The sequence below is a fragment of the Fukomys damarensis genome, unplaced genomic scaffold (assembly GCF_012274545.1).
Source record: "Fukomys damarensis isolate Sample0158 unplaced genomic scaffold, DMR_v1.0_HiC HiC_scaffold_3, whole genome shotgun sequence".
Taxonomy (NCBI): Eukaryota; Metazoa; Chordata; class Mammalia; order Rodentia; family Bathyergidae; genus Fukomys; species Fukomys damarensis.
In genome coordinates, this window is record NW_022900915.1 from 48,265,504 (window position 1) to 48,284,747 (window position 19,244).

The 19,244-nt window shown below is 58.4% G+C and overlaps 1 protein-coding gene across 2 annotated transcripts in view; it reads left to right on the forward strand.

The window, feature by feature from the left end:
• Positions 1-19,244, forward strand: part of Obscn (obscurin, cytoskeletal calmodulin and titin-interacting RhoGEF) — a 100,170-nt gene that overhangs the window by 45,414 nt on the left and 35,512 nt on the right. For both annotated transcript variants that reach the window (XM_033768010.1, XM_033768015.1), the window contains exons 28-48: positions 764-1,036; positions 1,338-1,604; positions 2,267-2,533; positions 2,635-2,898; positions 3,166-3,429; positions 6,053-6,316; positions 6,625-6,888; positions 7,233-7,496; positions 8,280-8,546; positions 8,938-9,204; positions 9,292-9,564; positions 9,935-10,207; positions 10,592-10,788; positions 10,964-11,039; positions 13,772-14,044; positions 14,871-15,137; positions 15,663-15,935; positions 16,261-16,536; positions 16,809-17,096; positions 17,224-17,514; positions 18,255-18,628. In XM_033768010.1, the coding sequence (XP_033623901.1) occupies positions 764-1,036; positions 1,338-1,604; positions 2,267-2,533; positions 2,635-2,898; positions 3,166-3,429; positions 6,053-6,316; positions 6,625-6,888; positions 7,233-7,496; positions 8,280-8,546; positions 8,938-9,204; positions 9,292-9,564; positions 9,935-10,207; positions 10,592-10,788; positions 10,964-11,039; positions 13,772-14,044; positions 14,871-15,137; positions 15,663-15,935; positions 16,261-16,536; positions 16,809-17,096; positions 17,224-17,514; positions 18,255-18,628 (5,522 nt within the window). The remainder of the gene's footprint in view (positions 1-763; positions 1,037-1,337; positions 1,605-2,266; positions 2,534-2,634; positions 2,899-3,165; positions 3,430-6,052; positions 6,317-6,624; positions 6,889-7,232; positions 7,497-8,279; positions 8,547-8,937; positions 9,205-9,291; positions 9,565-9,934; positions 10,208-10,591; positions 10,789-10,963; positions 11,040-13,771; positions 14,045-14,870; positions 15,138-15,662; positions 15,936-16,260; positions 16,537-16,808; positions 17,097-17,223; positions 17,515-18,254; positions 18,629-19,244) is intronic.

Here is a 19,244-nt window from a genome sequence, read left to right on the forward strand (position 1 = left end):
GCATCTGTCTGCTCTCTGTGGGTTCTGCCATGGTTCCAGCCAGTGCTGTCTGAGTGCCAGCACACGATACATCACCAGGATGTGTTGACACCTGGGAGCCTCGGGTGGTCCCAAGGGAGGGCCGACCATCAGTGTGACTGTTGGTGGATCTCACCTGGGAATCATGGACATTGCCATGGGGATGATAGGGTGTGTCCTAGGTCACGGGGGTGAAAGGATATGTGTGGCTGAGCTGCTTGGGCCTGGAGTATGTGGGTCTTGGAGATGCGGGCAGGAGTGGGGTGCTCATTGGTGAGGTTCCCTGACCAGGCAGGGGTCTCTGGGGTTGGGGTGGTGAGGGTGGAGAATGGCTGTAAGCACAGAGTGGGAGATTAGTTCAGCACTCTGAAGCACAGTTGAGTAACAGTAGAGTAACACTGTTGCATCGGTAACACAGATTTGATTGCATGGATAGTGGCAACCCAGGCACAGCTGGGCACATAGGCTTACATGCAACCCAGTGGAGGCCAGAGAGTACCAGCCCTCAACAGCCTGAGCCACAGGCCAGTGCCACAGAGGTCCTGGTGGAGGAGGAGTTTGGGACTCGGAGGTTGGTCTAAAGCAAAGACTGGGCCATTCAGCTCTGATTCACATTGGGTTGTAAATTTTGTCAACATGGGCTTGTCCAACAGTCATTGCCAGCAGCTGTGAGCCCTTTGCTGGGTTTGGGGAGAGCCATCTTTTCCCTTAGCTAATGGGGCCCTGACCATCTGTCCTCTGGCAGGCCAGAGTGTGTGCATCACTGAGGACCTGGAGGATGCCGAGGTGCAGGAGGGCGCCTCAGCCACTTTCTGCTGCCGCCTGTCCCCCGCTGACTACAACCCTGTTCGCTGGTTTCTGGACCAGACACCCCTACATGCCGACGGAATCAAAGAGATTGAGGCCCAGCCCGGGGGCTACCATGTGCTCACCCTGCGGCAGCTGGCGCTCAAGGACACAGGCACCATCTACTTTGAAGCGGGTGACCAGCGTTCCTCAGCCGCCTTGCGGGTCACAGGTGGGTTTGGTGCTCCGCAGTCAGTACTGCTGTGGCTTAGTGAAGCCTGTGGAGAGGGACAGCAGCTCAGACATAGCCAAGGGGCGACTGGGCTCACGGGTCAGCGAGGGTAGCAGTGGGTGTGGAGTGCTGGCCTGAGCTACTTCTGGAAGAGCCTCCTGGGTGGTTCCGGGACTCATGGATTACATGGTGCGTGTTGGCTGAGCCCCTGAGGGGTGGGGCCCCTTGGGGCCATGAAGCCCACTGCTCTCCTATGCTATAGTCAGCCCAACTCTGGGCACTCCATGTCTCTCTGTCCCAGAGAAGCCGAGCATCTTCTCCCGGGTGCTCTCGGACACCATGGTCACGGAGGGAGAAGACCTGGCTCTGCTCTGTGAGACCACCGCTCCAGACAGCCCGGTGCTCTGGACCAAGGATGGGAAGAAGCTGCGGCCCTCCCCCCGGTGCCGGCTGAGCTACGAGTGTGGCCAAGCCCAGCTGGTCATTACTGAAGCTGGCCTGCAGGACAGTGGCCGGTACAAATGCGAGGCTGGTGGGGCCTCGAGCAGCGCCATTGTCAGGGTCCACGGTGAGTCCAGGAGCTGTGGCCTGCCTGGTCACATGGGTGTAGGCATGGGTTGGGTGGACACCCACGGAGCGTGGGGGCCCTGGACGCTGTCCAGTGCCACTGCCCTATTTTGGGGGTGTCTGTGCCCCTTGGCACCTCACTGGCTTACTCAGCTGCCTCCTGTCTCGGTGTCTCCTTCACCTCCGTAAGGGCTCCCTGGTGGTGGGTCTCTGGTGCTTGTGTGGCCTGCGTCTCTCACCCCACTTGCATCTCAGCCTTGTTCACTGACCCCTAGGGTCTTCCCTTTCTGCCCTGGTGTAGCTCCATGCTGCCTTCACAGATGGGTGGCTCACTCACAGGGACTTGTTGGTCCTTGAGGCTGGGGCCTGGAGTTGAGCTGGCCAGGGTCAGATTATATTACAGTAGCTATCGCTTCAAGTTCACGTTGTCGAGCACAGTTCCATTCTGGGTCCCCGAGGGAAGGCTGGGTACTCGCAAGTGAGGACTCTGTGACATTGCTGCTCTGCTCCTCTGTGCCACATCAACCTTTTCCCTGTGCTGTCAGACCCGTGCCTGTCTCTTTGGGGCTCAGGCATCCCTGGCCCCTCTTAGAGCCCTGCCCATCCCAGCTCAGCCCAAGCAGGATTCAGTCTAAAATTGGACTGAGCCATGTCTGTCCACAGCTCGGCCGGTGCGGTTCCGGGAGGCCCTGAAGGATGTAGAGGTGCTGGAGGGTGGTGCGGCCACACTGCGCTGTGTGCTGTCATCTGTGGCTGCACCTGTGGAGTGGTGTCATGGAGACAGTGTCCTGAGGACCAGTGGCAAGTACAGTCTACGCCAGGAGGGTGCCGTGTTGGAGCTGGTCATCCGGGACCTGCAGCCCCTGGACAGTGGCTGCTACTCCTGCTCCTTCGGGGACCAGAAGACTTCGGCCATGCTCACTGTGAAGCGTAAGTGTCCCTGTCTGCCCTGGTCATGGGCCACAGTGGGGCCTCTTGGTGAGCCTAGGAGAATGAAGATGACATCTCTGTCTCTTCTGACCTTGTCCCAGCCCTGCTGACCCACTTCATAGGAAGACTGAGAGACAAGGAGGCCACAGAGGGGGCCACAGCCACGCTACGATGTGAGCTGAGCGAAGAGGCAGCTGTGGAGTGGAGGAAGGGGACAGAGACCCTCAGGGACGGGGACAGACACAGCCTGAGGCAGCATGGGGCCGTGTGTGAGCTGCAGATCCGTGGCCTGGCCGTGGTGGACGCTGGGGAGTACTCGTGCGTATGTGGGCAGGAGAAGACCTCGGCCACGCTGACCGTGAGAGGTATGGCTGCACATGGCCACATAGTTCTGTGCACTGGCCTCATGTTGTCTGTCTGCACTCAGTGTGTCTTGCTTGTGTCTGTGCTGCCTTCCTTCCTGCTGGCTGGGATGTTGCGTGAATGGGAGATGTTTGAGTCTGTAGCAGCCCCAGACCCGTGTGAGCTTCTCTCTGGGTCCCTTGGAGTCTGTGTCTTGTCTTCCTTCTGGTGTGTGCAACCCCAGCCCTGCGGTGGACCTGACTTTTCTGGTGTCTGTCTGCCCTTCCCAGCCCTGCCGGCCCACTTCATAGGAAGACTGAGAAACAACGAGGCTGCAGAAGGAGCCACGGCCGTGCTGCGGTGTGAGCTGAGCAAGGAGGCAGCTGTGGAGTGGAGGAAGGGGACAGAGACCCTCAGGGACGGGGACAGACACAGCCTGAGGCAGCATGGGGCCGTGTGTGAGCTGCAGATCCGTGGCCTGTTTGTGGCAGACACTGGGGAGTACTCGTGCGTATGTGGGCAGGAGAGGACCTTGGCCACACTGACCGTGAAGGGTATGACTGCATGTGGCTGTGTGTCTAATTTCCCCTGTGTTTGTCTATCTGTGTGTGTTGTGGTTTCCATATCTCTGCTTTGTTGCTTCAGCAAGTGTTTTTCACACTGCCACACTCGACCCATCTCAGAGCCCAGAGGATGGGGTGGTTTCCCAGTCCCCCTCAGGGTCAGGTCTTCGATGGAGGAGTGGGGAGAACCTGTTAACAAAAGACGTAGTGATGGGTCCTGGGATACAGCAGGAAGTGAGCAGGCAAGAGCCTGAGGCATGGCCCACAGACAGGACCCAGTGGGACCACAGCATGGGCCCATCCTGAAGGGGGTGGGAGGAGAGGGCCCACCCATGCAGTGAGGGGTGATCCCTGTCCATGGGCCAACCCAGTGACCTTCTTGTTGTCTTGGGGTGCACTGGGGAAGTGCTGGCTTTGCTGGCTCCTCTTTGGCAGGCCTGCCACAAGTCCTATGCTCCCCACAGTGTCTGTCCCCCACTGATTACCCAAGTCACAGGTGCTCTGGGGCCTGCACGGGCCACAGAAGGGGCTGTGGCCACACTGTGGTGTGCGTGGGCAAGGTGACACTTGGGTGGAGGAAGAGGCCTCAGGGCTCCACCCTCAGAGATGGGCAGGTGCAGACTGAGGCAAGGCTGTGGGTCCCCAGGCCTCTGAGTGCAGGAGCAGACACTGCCCTTGGCCAGCACTGCAACTTGTCCACTTGGTGCCTGAGCCTACAACATCCCAGTCAGGATGGGAGGGGCTCCCCGGATCTCATCTTGTGTGTTGGGAGTTGGGACCCCTATCCTGGTGTGGCTGGCCACCTGGGCATCAGGGTCTGAGTTACATGCTGCAGGGAGGCAGAGGAAATGAAGGCAGATGCAAGCCAAGGATGTGGAGGGGTTAATCCCCTGCAGGCACAGGGGAGTCTTGTGGCCTCCATTCCACTGTGAGGAAGGGCTCCTTGGGGCAGTGAATGAGGGAATTCTGGGCTGGGAATGGCATCTGTCCGCCTGAGCCTGTGAGGCCAACTTGCTGTGTGCAGAGACATTAGGAGCCTTTGTGAAGAGGCCAGGTAGCCATGCCACGTCAAGCTGTGCAGATGAAGTTCATGTTATCATCTGGGGCATGGCACCAAGTGCGACGGATGGATGTGTCCTCTGAGACCCATCCTGTGCTTGCAGAACATTGGGAAGACAGGCTGAGGGGAAGCCACTTCCTTCCTTGATCCCCAGAGGTGCTATTGCTGAGAAGCAGGAGGAATGGAGGACATTGGCAGCTTGCAGAGTGGGGCATGTCTGGGAAGGGTTGAGGATGGTGAGCTCCTGCTCTGACTTTCCTAGAGAAGCTGTGTTTCTGAAAGTCACTCCTAGACCATGAAGTGCCGAAGATTCCCAGAGCCGCTGCTCCTTGGAGGTCTCCAGATGGATGGAGCTGGGCATATTAGAGGCCCAGTCTCTGGCTGGTAGCCAGGGGCAGCCCCCAGCCTCCGAGTCTGGAGCCAGGCTGTGTCTGCTCCTGCTTGACCACTTCATACATACCATAGATGGGGCCTTGCTGTTCATTCATCTGTGAATTTCATCATCTTGTCCATCAGGGAGCCCTCCTGCACCTGAATACATGACCAGGACTCAGAGCCACCTGCTTCAGGATGACAGTCCTAGGAAGAGAGGGGCGTAGCACATAGGCTGGGTGAAGGGAGGCACAAGCCACTGGCTGTGCTCCATGGCCCAGCGTGTGGCTTCTGCCCTGCTGCACTTGGTGACTGCTCTGTCCTGCACATGTCTTATCTGTTCCCTGTGCTCAGACAGTGTGACTGTCTGGCTTCCTGGCCCTTGTCAGTGCTGTTCACCAGGTTCACAGAAGGTCTGAGGAATGAAGAGGCCATAGAAGGGGACAGGGCCACTCTGTGCTATGATCTGACGAGAGAGGCCACTGTTGAGGGGAAGAAAGGAACAAAGACCATCAGAGAGGGGGCCGGACACAGGCTGAGGCTGGACCGGACATGTGTAGGCTGCAGACCCATGGGCTGACCATGGTGGATGCTGGGGAGTACTCCTGCCTGTGTGGGCAGGAGAAGACCTTGGCCACACTGACCATCAGGGGTAAAGGCCACATGTGGCTAAGCAGATCTGTGTTCTGCTGTTTATTGCCATGGTGCTAGGTGTCTGTACTAATCCCACGTCCTTTTCCTCTGCCTGTACTGACTTCTTTCCATGACTGCTCACATTCCCTCCCATCATCCCATGTCATGGACCAGCAGAAACATCCATAGCCAGCTTCCTGTCTTGTGCCACCATGGACTCTTATGTTTTGTCTTGTGAGGTTTTCTGTCTGTCCTTGTTCTCCTCCTGTCCTGCCTCCCAAGGTGCTATAGATAACTTGAAGTTCTCAATGTGTCTCTGACCCTCTCTGGCTTCATGGGGCAGATTCATGTGAGAGGTGGGGCGCAAGAAGCCAGGGAAGGAGCCAGCGCCACAATAGTGAGAGACTGCATCAAAGGAGACCACAGATTCAGCTCGGCACATCTGTCATGTGGTCGTGTGCAGAGGGTTTTGTGGCATCAGCAGTGTCCACATCCTCTCTTCCGCTTGCTTGACATGTGATTGTGTTCATGCTTTTCTGACCACCCCAGCCCTGCCTGCCAAGTTCACAGAAGGTCTGAGGAATGAAGAGGCCACGGAAGGGGCCACAGCCACTCTGCGGTGTGTGCTGAGCAAAGAGGCCCCCGTGAAGTGGAGGAAAGGAACAGAGACCCTCAGAGAGGGGGACAGACACAGGCTGAGGCAGGACGGGACCGTGTGTGAGCTGCAGATCCGTGGCCTGGCCGTGGCAGACTCTGGGGAGTACTCGTGTGTGTGTGGGCAGGAGAGGACCTCAGCCACGCTGACCATCCAGGGTAAAGACGTGCGGCCATGTGGACCTGTATTTGTTGGCCTCCAATGCCTTGTTCCTCTCCATTCCCATTTGTATTGTAGTCTCATCACTTTTATGTCCCCCATGCCCAATGTCCCTGTCATCGCCGCCATGTTTCCTGGTTCTGTGTGACACATGCGCTGGCTAGACGGAGGGAAGGCACGGTCCACAGCCCTTGCTGAGCGTGTGTAGAAGGTGGTGGGTTTCTCTTGTCTTGTCTGTGGTGTCTGCGTCCATCCTCTTCATGCGCTCAGGAGTGTGAATGAGTGTGTGCTTTTCTGACCTCCCCAGCCCTGTCAGCCACATTCACAGAAGGTCTGAGGAATGAAGAGGCCACAGAAGGGGCCACAGCCACTCTGCGGTGTGTGCTGAGCAAAGAGGCCCCCGTGGAGTGGAGGAAAGGAACAGAGACCCTCGGAGAGGGGGACAGACACAGGCTGAGGCAGGACGGGGCCGTGTGTGAGCTGCAGATCCGTGGCCTGGCTGTGGCGGACTCTGGGGAGTACTCGTGTGTGTGTGGACAGGAGAGGACCATGGCCACGCTAGCTGTCAAGGGTAAAGACCACGTGTGACCGCATGAATATGTGGCTTGGTTCTACAAACTGTCACCACCATCTCTGTCCTCGTATGGCACAGCTCCTGTGACAATCCCATGGCCACCTGTCCTCTGCCTGGGTCAGCTGGGCATGTCCCGCCTCCCCTTGTCCTTGTCCAGGGAATGTTCTCAAGTCATTGTCCACACCACTGTGCACTGTGTTTGTCCCTGACACGTACCCCTCCCATGTGCCTGCACCTGCTCACGTGTGGTCCTATGGTAATATGTAGTGCCTGTGTATTGCTGTCCTGTGTAAAGAGCTGTAGGCTGTCCCATGTCTGAGTCACTGGTTGGCCCTTCACAGTCGTGCCTGCCAGGTTCATAGAAGATCTGAGAATCCAAGAGGCCACGGAAGGGGCCACAGCCACTCTGCGGTGTGTGCTGAGCAAAGAGGCCCCCGTGGAGTGGAGGAAAGGAACAGAGACCCTCGGAGAGGGGGACAGACACAGGCTGAGGCAGGACGGGGCCGTGTGCGAGCTGCAGATCCGTGGCCTGGCCGTGGCAGACTCTGGGGAGTACTCGTGTGTGTGTGGGCAGGAGAGGACCTCAGCCACGCTGGACATCAGTGGTAATGTCCCTTTGTTACCATGTAGTGTAAGGTATTCTGCTGTTGCTTTGTTTCTTGCCCTTGTCCTCCCTGCCTTTTGCCACGGTACTGTCCCATTTGTCTTCTGGTCCTTTTCACTGTGTGGTCTGTTCTTTTGTCACAGCACTGCCTGGTTTAATGTTTCCTGTTCTTACCTCCCCAAAGATCTCTCATAGCCAGACCTTGTGAGTGGCAGACTTCTCTGCTTATGTTCTTTTGTCGTCTTATCCTTGCCTCTGTCTCTCTGAGGCTCTGCCTCCCATGCTTTACGAAGATGCTTCTCTGGCTGGAGACTGATTCCAGAGCAGGAGGTGGTCCTCATGCTGAGCTCTGCGGCCTGTCCTCGATGCACTGGGTTCTGTGGGGTATCAGTGCCTGCCACATCTCCGGCATCTCCGGATCTCTGGGGCACAGAGCCCTGTGTAGGATTCTGAATGGTGTACCGTACCTTCCCTGGAGACTGGGACACAGCCATGCCCTCATATCTGGCCACAGGAGGAGATCAAGCCTTCCCTGGCATATGAGGGACATGGTGTGGTCTTGAGGGGACAAGAGCCAGCTCTGCAAGGTCTGAGGGGAATCCCTGCCTTAAGTGTTGGGAGGTCAGCCTTTGGTATGGCTGAGTTTCTTGGCAGTCACCCGAGAACTCCTGGGTATGTCTTCTCTTTCCCTATCCTTGAGGCCCACCAAGACCTGTGATCCCCTTTCAGTCCTGGGTGCTTCCCTGGGCCAGGTGTGTGTGTCTCAAGCTGCCCCTTCCTCCAGCCCCACAGGTGGTGTTCCGGGAGCCACTACAGAACCTGCAGGCTGAAGAGGGCTCCACAGCCAGCCTGCGGTGTGAGCTCTTGGTACCTGATGCCCCAGTGGTCTGGAGCAAGGGTGGCCTGGAGCTGCAGGCTGATGGGCGCCGGGAGCTGAAGCGGCAGGGCTGCACTGCAGAGCTCTTGCTGCAGGACCTGCGCCGGGAGGACGCGGGCGAGTACAGCTGCACCTGTGGAGCACAGGCCACTAGCGCCATGCTCACAGTCACAGGTGGGCACCACTGTTGTGGAGCTCAGGCTGCAGCCTTTCAGAAAGAATGGGGGTTGGGATGCGCCTGGGTGCTGCCCACCCACCTACACCTGTGATCCCAGCTGAGGCTGGGTCCTGTGTCCCTGTTCCTGGGATGCTCAGGCTCCTGCCCTTATACTCCTTGCCCTGCAGGCTCCCCACTTCCTCCTCTGGTTGCCCTGTGCACTTCCTCCATGGTGGCCTTAACAGCCCACCCCGGATCATCATCCTAGCTGTACCCCTAGCTCTTCAGCCATCCCAGAACTGGTCTGCAGTCACCTCCCCGCCCTGCCATGGTCCCTCACTCCTCCTGGCTGTACCCTGTAGAGACCGGTGGTTCCTTTGCCCTCACTCTTCCCCCTACCCCCTGCAGCGGCACCTGTGTGGTTCCTACGGGAGCTGCAGGCCCAGGAAGTGGTGGAGGGGGACACTGTACACCTGAGTTGTGAGCTGAGCCGGGCAGGAGCCAGCCTGGAGTGGCGAAAGGGTGCCCTGCAGCTCTTCCCCTGTGCTAAGTACCAAATGCTGCAGAAAGGCTTGGTGGCTGAGCTGCAGGTGTGTGGGGCAGAACCAGAGGATGCAGGTGACTACATATGTGACACGGGCCACCGGCAGAGCGTGGCTCATCTCACGGTCCGAGGTAAGCCACTGTTCTCCATCATCCCAAGAGCCAACGACTGGGGTGATCAGCTGGGAGCCTGGCATTGAGTGTCCTTTTCTGTTCCAGCTGCCAAGCCAAGGTTCCAGACTGAACTGCAGAGTGTGGAGCAGGAGGCAGGCAGCATGGCCAGGCTGTGCTGTCAGCTGAGTGAGGTGGAGCCTGGGGCCCCAGTTCGGTGGTTCAAGGAAGGCATGGAGCTGTGTGCTGGCCCCAAATATGAGATGCGGTGCCAGGGGGCCATGTGCGAGCTGCTGGTCCATGGGCTGGAGGCCAAGGACACGGGAGAGTATGCATGTGCAGTGGGCGGCCAGAAGACCTCGGCCTCCCTCAGGGTCAATGGTGAGCTGTCCTGCCACCCTGCTTCCCTGAGAACATGCTCCAGGTGGGCCTGGCTCTGGGAGTACAGGCTGCCTTTCTCTCGACCCTGCCCTTGTCCGTGGCTGTGCCTCATGTGAGGAGTGTTAGCAGGGTACACTGAGCCTGTAGTCCTGGACAGCTACCCTGCCAGCTGCAGTGCTGGGTGGGATGGGCATTTGCTGTCTTGAAGACAGATTAGCCCCTTGGCTTGAGGGGAGGCAGGTACTGGTGAGAACAGGAGGTGACAGGTCGTGTGGGGTGGCAGAAGGGTGTTGGAAGCCAAGACTGCTTCCCAGAGCCAAGGTTGCAGGAAATGTGGTCTGGGCTGAAAGAGGCTTTTCTTGTCTCCCAGAACCTGAAGTGACCATTGTGCAGGGGCTGGTGGATGCTGAGGCACAGGCCGATGAGGATGTGGAGTTCAGCTGTGAGGTGTCACAGGCTGGGGCTGCAGATGTGCAGTGGCATCTCCAGGGGCTGCCACTGCAGAGCAACGAGGTGACAGAGATGGCCTTGCGGGACGGTCGGACCCACATCCTCCAGCTGAAGGGTGTGACGCCCGAGGACACCGGCACTGTCTCCTTCTGTGTGGGCAGGCACACGTCCTCGGCTCAGCTCACCGTGAGAGGTGCAGCACCTCCAGTCCTGCTCCTGGGAGGGGATGTGCAGGCTGGGTGCTGCAAGGGAGGTGCCTGGGCCAAGCTGTTTCCTGTGGCCCCAGAGTGTCAGGGTGGAGAGTTCCTGGCTGAGGGCTGAGCCAGGCACAGGCAGGGGTTGTGGGGGGCTCCCCAGTGTTGGGCTCACTCCTCATCTCTTGGTCCTTGTGAGGGACAGCTCCACCCCTGGTCATCTCCAGCATTTAAGCGGGTCAGAGCTTGGGTGGGAAGGAGCTGATAACACCCACCCTTGGGTTTATTGTCAGGAATGGGTGGGGTGCAGGGCAGGACCTCTGCTGAATGGGGCATCCTGAACACAGATATGGAGGCTGACGCCCACATCTCCCCATGTCTAGCCCCCAAGGTGACCATCCTGGAGCCCCTGCAGAACGTGCAGCTCAGCGAAGGCCAGGATGCCCACTTCCAGTGCCAGCTATCCAGGGCCTCAGGCCAGGAGGCCCACTGGACCTTGGCTGGGGTGCCTTTACAGGCCAATGAGATGAACGACATCACTGTGGAACACGGCACACTCCACTCACTCACCCTGCACAAGGTGGGGCTCCAGGACCTTCCCTCCTGGGCTGGGAAGGTCCAATTCTACCTGGGAAGGACCTCTGTGAAGAGATGGGGCTGGGGAACTGATGAGTCCCCATCAGGAGTGGGGGGTAGTGTGGCACTCCTGGTCAGGATGAGGCCACCAGGGCCAATCAGCTTCTCTCCCTCCTTAGGTGACCCTCGATGATGCTGGAACTGTCGCTTTCCAAGCAGGATCTTGTAGCTCAGAAGCCCAGCTTATAGTGACAGGTGGGCAGCTGCTTCCACATCCAGCCTTTGCTTGGAAATGCCTGTTCCCTGGACAGGCAGCATGGTACCCATGGCAGCTATGGAGAGGGCTGGAAACCCAAAACTTCCTGCAGCAATCTTGCCCAAGGTTGGCAGTTTCCCAAGGCCTTGTCACTAGAGCCAGGGAGAGCCACTAGGGTGAGCTGGTGAAGGCCTCCTTCAGAAATTCTGTGTTGTGTGTGGTTCCAGGACAGGACTGTCCGCAGGAGGGAGTTGCAGAGCCAGGCTGCTGTGGGTGTGGGCTCTGAGGTAGAATCAGGGCCTTCCTGACTTCTGTGGCAAAAACTATATGTGTGCATGCACATCCACATTAACACATGCTTGCTCACCAGATGGGCTTAGAGGTGTGGATTCAGCAGCATAGCCCTGGTGTGTATGGATTCGGACATAGTGCACACTACCCCAGCACACAACAGGATTTTAGGAATCTTCGACTTGGGTGGTGCTTTGCTTCCAGAGCTGGTTAGCTTAGTGCTTGCTTTAAGTGCTCTTCCCTTGTCCTACTCTTGGTTCTCAAACTGGTCCCTACAGCCCACTCATTGCTCATCCATTTACCCACACCACTCATCTCCCCATTATCCACCCATCTATCTCTCCCCCTTCATGATTTGTCCATCATCCATATTCACATCTAGCTACCTATCCACCATCTATTCATCTATCTTCCCATAATTTATTGACTATCCATGATCATCCATTCACCTATCCACTCATCCATCTGCCCACCCATTTACTATTACCCTTCTACCACCCATCCATGTGTTTACCTAGCCACCCACCCATCTTTCCACCTAGCAGCCAACTATTCATCCATTCACCATTGAACAGACCTTCCGAACTTATATCCTTGGTCAAGTCGTCGACCTCAAGATGGGCCTGTGTTGCTTTGACCTTGTGGAACTACTAGTTTGCTAAGGGAGCTAGACAGGGAGACAGTGGAGAGGGGCCCTGCCCTAGGCTAGATTTCCCCATCCTGGGTAGGTCAGCTCCTGTCACCCACTGTGGCTTAGGGAGAGCCCTGGGCATGGTTGTGCAAATGGACATCCAAATAGGAGTAGACACACAGGAAGGGGAGGTGGTCAGGTTGCATGTGGGGGCCAGTGTGGGAGTGTCAGTGGAGAAGAGAATGAAGCAGCTCCTGAGGCAGGGCTTGCTGAGGGTATGGAGGCTCCCTGACCGGCTTCATCCCGTTCAGTACTGGTATCTGCAAGTAGTCCTGCCCACCTCATCACTCCATGACCCTCAGGGTGGAGGCAGCTGGACTTTGACAGTTGTGGACAGTTCTATCTTGAAAGGAGGCCCAGGCTGGCATGTGCCAAGTGCATAGAGACAAGCGCAGGGTGGAGGTGTCTTTTTTCTTTTGTAAAGGAAACCTTTGGTCTTGCTCTTCTCTGGCCTGGGGCTTGGGGGTTGGGCATGTGTGTGTCAGACTCTCAACCTCTCTTTCTCCATCTGTGGAGGTCACCTGAATGTCTGCCTGAGAGGGGACAGGAAGGAGGGGACTGTGTAGTGAGCATGGGGCTCCTGGGGAGCTCCCTGAGTATGGATCCTTTCGTGTGATGGGCAGGGAGCAGGTGAATCCAGTATCAGGGCCCTGGAATCTTCAGAGACCTCTGCACACAATGCATCCCAAGGTGAAGGAGCATCCATTTCTATAGCCCTGGGAAGGAGGTGTCACTTCCCAGGGGAACCCCTGGCGGCAGCAGCCCTGAGGCTGTTCCTCCCATCCTGGTCAGAGGGGCGCCCATGCCATGAAGAGCTCATCCACACTGCCTTGCCTCAAACAGGGTGTGGGGTACTATGGGGCTGCATGCTGGAGCTGTGCTGGGGCTGAGCTGGGTGGGCTCATAGTGGGTGGCACCACCATGTCCTCTGTGACCAGGCCAGGTCAGCTGGCTGGGTTTCCAGACCCCAGCTCAGGTGATCCTCCTGGGCTTGGTGGTGTCAGATCAAAGGTGGGTCTCAGGACTTTTCTCTCATGTCCCATTCTGACATGCCAGGCAGACAGCACACAAGAGCCCTACCACTCTGGGAGGACAGTATGCTCACTGTTTTCTCACAGCACAACACTTGACTAGAATGCTGGATGTGTGTGGCTTTGTTCTGCATCAGACACCACGTGGGTATCCTGTAGTTCTGTTCTGGTGCTGTCTATCCAGAGGTGACACGGGCCCTGCCTTGCGAGGCCCCAGTCCCATAAGACTGCCCCCTTCAGATGCCAACTGCAGATAGCAGGTTACACCAGCACTGCTATGCGGCTGTCATCAGTTTGCTGGGATAGCTCATGGTCAGTTTGTTACACGGGGTCCACTTGGGAACAAAAGGGATGCAGAGGCCATGAGTACAGAGGTCGGGTGCTTGGAGGTCCAAGCCCTCCAAGTGCAATGGTGGGAAGCTCCACAGATCTTGTTGGAGAGTCTGCTCACAGAGGTTGATGTCCAGCCACCTTGCATCCCAGAGGCTGCTGGGCAAGGCTGAACCTGGTCTCTCTGGTGACAGCTGCATCTTGAAGCAGTCTAGGGCCCCTCCTGAGATCCCTCATTATCATAAGTCAGGTCAGTGGAGACATTCTTGTCTCTGAAGAGCAGACTCAGTGCTGCACCTCGTTCCACCACTGCAGTACTGAGCCAGGTGCTCCACCTGGATGATCCCAGGGCGCTCCAGCCCAGCCTCCTTCTTGCCTTCTTGCACAGAGGCAGCACCGTGCCTGGTTCGTGGCTTGCAGAATGTGGATGTCTTCGCAGGGGAGGTGGCTGTCTTCTCCTGCGAGGTGTCTCGGGCAGGGGGGCCGCAGGCCCACTGGTGGCTGGATGGTGCCCTGCTGCAGGACAGCCCCCAGAGCACCATTGCTGTATGCGATGGGACCATCCATTCCCTCCAGCTCTCAGGCCTGGGGGTGGCTGACTCAGGCACCGTCACCTTCCGTACTGGGCCCCTGGTATCCACAGCCAAGCTGTTGGTCAAAGGTATCAGCCAGTGGGGACCCCTCAGCTGGTGCTTCTGCCTCCTCTGCCCGCACGCTTCCTGTGGGCTTCTGGGGGAGTGGGAGGGCCTGTGTGTGCTGCCTTCCCAGGGCAGGTCCTGTCCTACTTCCAGCTCAGGGCATAGTCTGTCTGGATGCCAGCCCTGTGCCCCCTGCTGTGCAGGTTGGTGCATTGCTGTTTGCTTGGCCCCTCCAGCTCCCCATTCAGAAAGGTCAAGGCTGAGGGGTCCTTCCTGGGCTTCGGAAGGAGAGGCCCCTACCCCAGGCCCTGACCTGGCCCTACTCACATTTTTCCCTACTGTGGGCTCCACTGGGGTCTCTGTGCCCATCTGAGTTAGAGATAGTTGGACAGGGAGGGCACTCACTGCCCTGGTGCTTCTGTGAAGAGGCCTCCTTGTGCCCTGTAGAAGACTAGGGTCATCCAAGTCCCTGGGGTCAGTAGCCACACTGAGTAGAATTTCAGCAGCTAGGGCTGGCCAGGGGCCCAAGGGGGCTGATGAGGCTACTGGAGTGGGTGGATGTGCTGAACCAGGACCTGAAGGATCCTGGAGGAGAGCTCAGGGCAAGAAGAATTTTCCTCAGGACTGCATGACCTGGCCAGATACCATCTACAACAGGGGCTGTCTTTTGCAGGGCTCTGGGTGGCTGTGGTAGGTCCCTGTCACCAGCACAGGCTGGCAGCACTGGCATGCTGTCACCTACCAATGCTGTATGCTTGCTGCTGCCAAGCCACTAACCCAGATGGTGGGAGGGGAGGGCTACGTGGTGCTGTCTGGAGCGCTGATGGTGTCCGGCATGTTGGCCGACAGATCCCATGGTGGAGGTGGTCAGTGCCATGCGGGACCTGGTGGTGGAGGAGGGCGGCTCAGCTGAGCTCCTCTGCCAGTACTCACGGCCTGTGCAGGCCTTGTGGAAGATGGACGAGCGGGAGGTGTGTGCAGATGGGCAGCGTGTCATCATAGAGCAGGACTGGACCGTGGCCAGGCTCACCTTCAGGCCGGCCCTGCCCTGTGACAGTGGCATCTATTCTTGTGAGGCTGCGGGCACCCGAGTGGTGGCACTGCTACAAGTGCAAGGTGAGGTTCCTGGCAGGCAGCTGCAGCCGGCAGGGCGTGGAGGGGCAGGTGGTGACATCCCTTGAGGCAGGTGACTTGAACAGGCAGGACAACCCTGGGAGGTGGCGTGCCTGCCCCACCTGGTGCTGAGTGGAGCTGAGTTAGGGCTGTTGGCTGCTGAGGGTGGCTCTGTGACTGTGTAGCAAGGAGGGAGAATGGGCCGTGGACTGGGCTGGTGTCTGGTGTGAGCGAGTGAGGAGAGGGTCCTGGGGCACCACAAGCCTGAGTGCTGTTTGGGGTGAACCGGCCCTGGTGCGCAGAGAGCCATAGGTGGAGGGCAGGTTCTGCCTGGTGTTGAGGTCAAGCCGGGCGGGCTGTGCTTTCTCATGAGTGCCTGGGAGATGGAGATGTCCCAAGCAGCCAGGTGCCCCATGCCACCAGAGGTGCTTATTGGGGAGCATTCTGCTTGGCCTTGTGTTGTTTGGGGGCTCTCCTGGGGCCTTGTTAGGGGCCTTGTACCCCTGAGCCGCTGTCCCCCCCCTGCAGCAAAGAACACAGTGGTCCGTGGCCTTGAGAATGTGGATGTGCCTGAGGGGGGCGAGGCGCTGTTTGAGTGCCAGCTGTCGCGGCCTGAGGTGGCAGCGCACACGTGGTTGTTGGACGACAAGCCTGTGCACACATCGGAGAACGCTGAGGTCGTCTACTTTGAGGGCGGCCTGCGCCACCTGCTGCTGCTGAAGAACCTGCGGCCACAGAACAGCTGCCGGGTCACCTTCCTGGCTGGGGATGTGGTCACCTCTGCTTTTCTCACCGTTAGAGGTGACTCGGGGTGTAAGGTGGGAAGGGGCAGGCTGGCCTTTTAGATCCCTGCCTCTCTTGAGGATTGGAGTCTGGAGGAGGGAGCAGTCGGTGGAGCCTTGGCAGATGCCCTGCCCACCTATGGGCCAGGGAAGGGGTCATCAGCCTCTGAGATTCTCTCCAGACAGCCGTACTGGGGCGTGGGGCTGGGGAGGGGTCAGGAAATGGGGCTCCAGACTGCTCCTAGCCCAAGCTCTACAGGCTGCTGGCAGTGGGCAGTGACCCAGACCCTGCAGCCAGGTGGCCCTGCCAGGGGTCCCCACTCAACCCCTTCTCCATCCCGCAGGCTGGCGTCTGGAGGTCTTGGAACCCCCACACGATGTGGCAGTCCGGGCAGGTGACCAGGCCTGCTTCTCCTGCACGCTCAGTGAGGCAGTGCCCATGGGCGAAGCCATCTGGTACCTCAATGGTGCGGCAGTGCTTGCCGACGATGCAGACTGGACAGTGACCTCTGACGGAAGCCATCATGCCCTGCTGCTGCACTGTGCCCGTCCGTGCCATGCTGGCGAGGTCACCTTTGCTGCCTGTGATGCTGTGGCCTCGGCGTGGCTGTCCGTGCTGGGTGGGTTGGGGTGAGACCTCGGGTAGCAGAGAGCTGGGTCCTGCATGGATCTTGGGGAGCCCCTCCTTCAGACTGGGGGCTGGGCAGAAGGGATGAGTGTCTCCCCTCCATGAGGTGCTGGGGCTCTTGGTGGCCCCACCCCAACTGGGCTTGGGCACAGTCTCATCATGCCACATCCTTTGCTCCCTAAGCCTCATGGGACTTGGCAGGCTCTGTGCCAGTCCCCAGTGGCTGCTAGGGCTGCGGGCCCACTGACTTCCTCTTTCCCACAGGACTCCCTGATCCCCCGGAGGATGCTGAGGTCGTGGCACGCAGCAGCCATGCGGTGACACTGTCCTGGGCAGCTCCCATGAGTGATGGTGGTGGGGGTCTTTGTGGCTACAGGGTGGAGATGAAGGAGGGGTCCACGGGCCAGTGGCAGCTGTGCCATGAGCTGGTTCCGGGGCCTGAGTGTGTGGTGGATGGCTTAGCCCCTGGGGAAACCTATCGCTTCCGTGTGGCAGCCGTAGGCCCGGCTGGTGCGGGAGAGCCTGTGTACCTGCCCCAGATGGTCCAGCTGGGTGAGTAGCCCTTCTACCCTTAGGTGGGTGGGCCTGGCTCCACAGTGCGGGTGGGCCTGGCTCCACAGTGCAGCTGGGCTGATGGGCCTGTCCTCTTCTGTCCTTTGTCTGTATGCTGTTTCCATAGAGTCTGCTGAGCCTGGGCCTGCTGAGCCCAAGCCTCCTATGCCCATGGACCCCAAGTCCCGGCAGGTGGCAGCTGGTGAGGACGTCTGTCTGGAGCTGGAAGTGGCAGCTGAGGTTGGAGAGGTTGTGTGGCACAAGGGGACAGAGCTCATTCAGCACAGTGGACGCTTTGAGGTTGTCTCTCGTGGCCGGCAGCAGATGCTGGTGATCAGGGACTTTAAGGAGGAAGACCAGGGCGAGTACTGCTGTGGTCCTGCCCAGGGCCTGGACACCAAGGTGGCCACTTTCCAGGGTGCGTCTGGGGTTTGGAATATGGGAAAGGACTGGGGGATCTTTGTGACATGAGTGGGACTACATGTTGTTGAGCCTCCGATCATTACCCCTGCCCCTGTGGGGGCAGCCCATGGTGTCCCTATGCTTTCCATCCTGTCCTCCATGCCTGCATGGCCCTCTAAGAGTGCTGGTCCTTCCCACACAGTAGCCCCTGCTCGCTGAGCCTGCCCTGGGTGCTAAGACTGTCTGGTGTTCGAGCCACTTGTCCCTTCCCCACCTCGAGGCACCGCAACTCTCCGACCCCACTCTCAGTCTGAGCCTACCCCTTGCTCCAAGGCCCCTTCCCTCATCTTAGTGCCTCTTCCCCGCTGTGTCTGGCCTATGCACTGGCTGTCTCCTCCCTGGGTGATGGTGGACTAAGTCTTTTGTGCATCTCTGTCTCCTCTTCTAGTAGCAGGGAGAGAGAGGGCTGACACAGCCCAGTTAGACTTGACAGATTTCCTCCTTTGGTCACCTTGTGCCTATGCACTAGACAGACAAGCTGGCCTTGGGAGCGCAGGGAGGGCTGAGGTGTAGAGCTTCCAAGACCCTCAGTGGCTGCAGCGGACCAAGAGGTCCAAGACCTTGCAGAAGTACCTGGTGCCAGGTGCAAGCAGGGGTCCGCTGAGGCTACAGCCCAGGGTCTGTGCGGGTTAGCAGCAAAGGTGTGTCTGGGCCATATCCATCCTGGCCTACTGACTGGCCTCCTGCTCTTCTCAGTGATACTGAGCCCTGACTTTGGGCATGAGGCTCCCATGCAGCCCAGCCTGCCTCCTGAGGCGGCCCAGGAGGGTGACCTGCACCTGCTCTGGGAGGCACTGGCCCGGAAGCGCCGCATGAGCCGTGAGCCCACACTGGACTCCATCAGTGAGCTGCCTGAGGAGGACAGCCGTGTGCAGTGCCTGAGGCAGGAGGTGGAGGAGGTGGCCCCTGACCTCTCTGAGGGCTATTCTACGGCAGATGAGCTGGCTCGCACCGGAGAGGCTGACCTCTCACACACCAGCTCAGACGACGAGTCACGGGCAGGCACCCCCTCTCTGGTGACCTACCTCAAGAAAGCTGGCAGGCCTGGGGCCTCACCCCTGACCAGTAAGGTGAGCCTCCTGCCCGGCACAGGGAGATGTCTGTCCAGTTTCTGTGCACTCCTCCTTCCTCACAGCCACTCATGGAGCTTCTGCGCAGCCATCCATCCTTTCTGCTGTCCATCAGTGCATCTGGCACTTGTCCATCCATCCTTCTGCCCATGATCTACCACCATCTTTCATCTGTCCACTTAGCCTGTCCATCCATCCTTCTGCCCACCCATCATCCATCCACCTATCTGTGACTGATCAACTCATCTGTGGTTAAATTCCTCCATTTGCTCATCCACTATCTCTCACTCTGCATCCATGCACCTGTTTAACTGCTTAAGCATCTGTTTGTTGCCCTGTCCACCACCACCCATCTATTTATCTACCACTTCTGCATGCATCCGTACAAACATCCATCTTCTGTTCTTCCATCTTCCCCCTGTCCACCATCCATCTGTACATCCCTCCTTCTCTTTTGTATCTGTTCATTTATCTATCAGTTTACCTACACAACTGCTAACCCTTTGTGCATCCCTTTCTGCCATCCTCCATGCGTGTATCCCTTCATCTGCCTACCGAGCCACTCTCTATCTACCCATCTACTCAGACATTTCCCATCTACCCACTGTCACTTGTC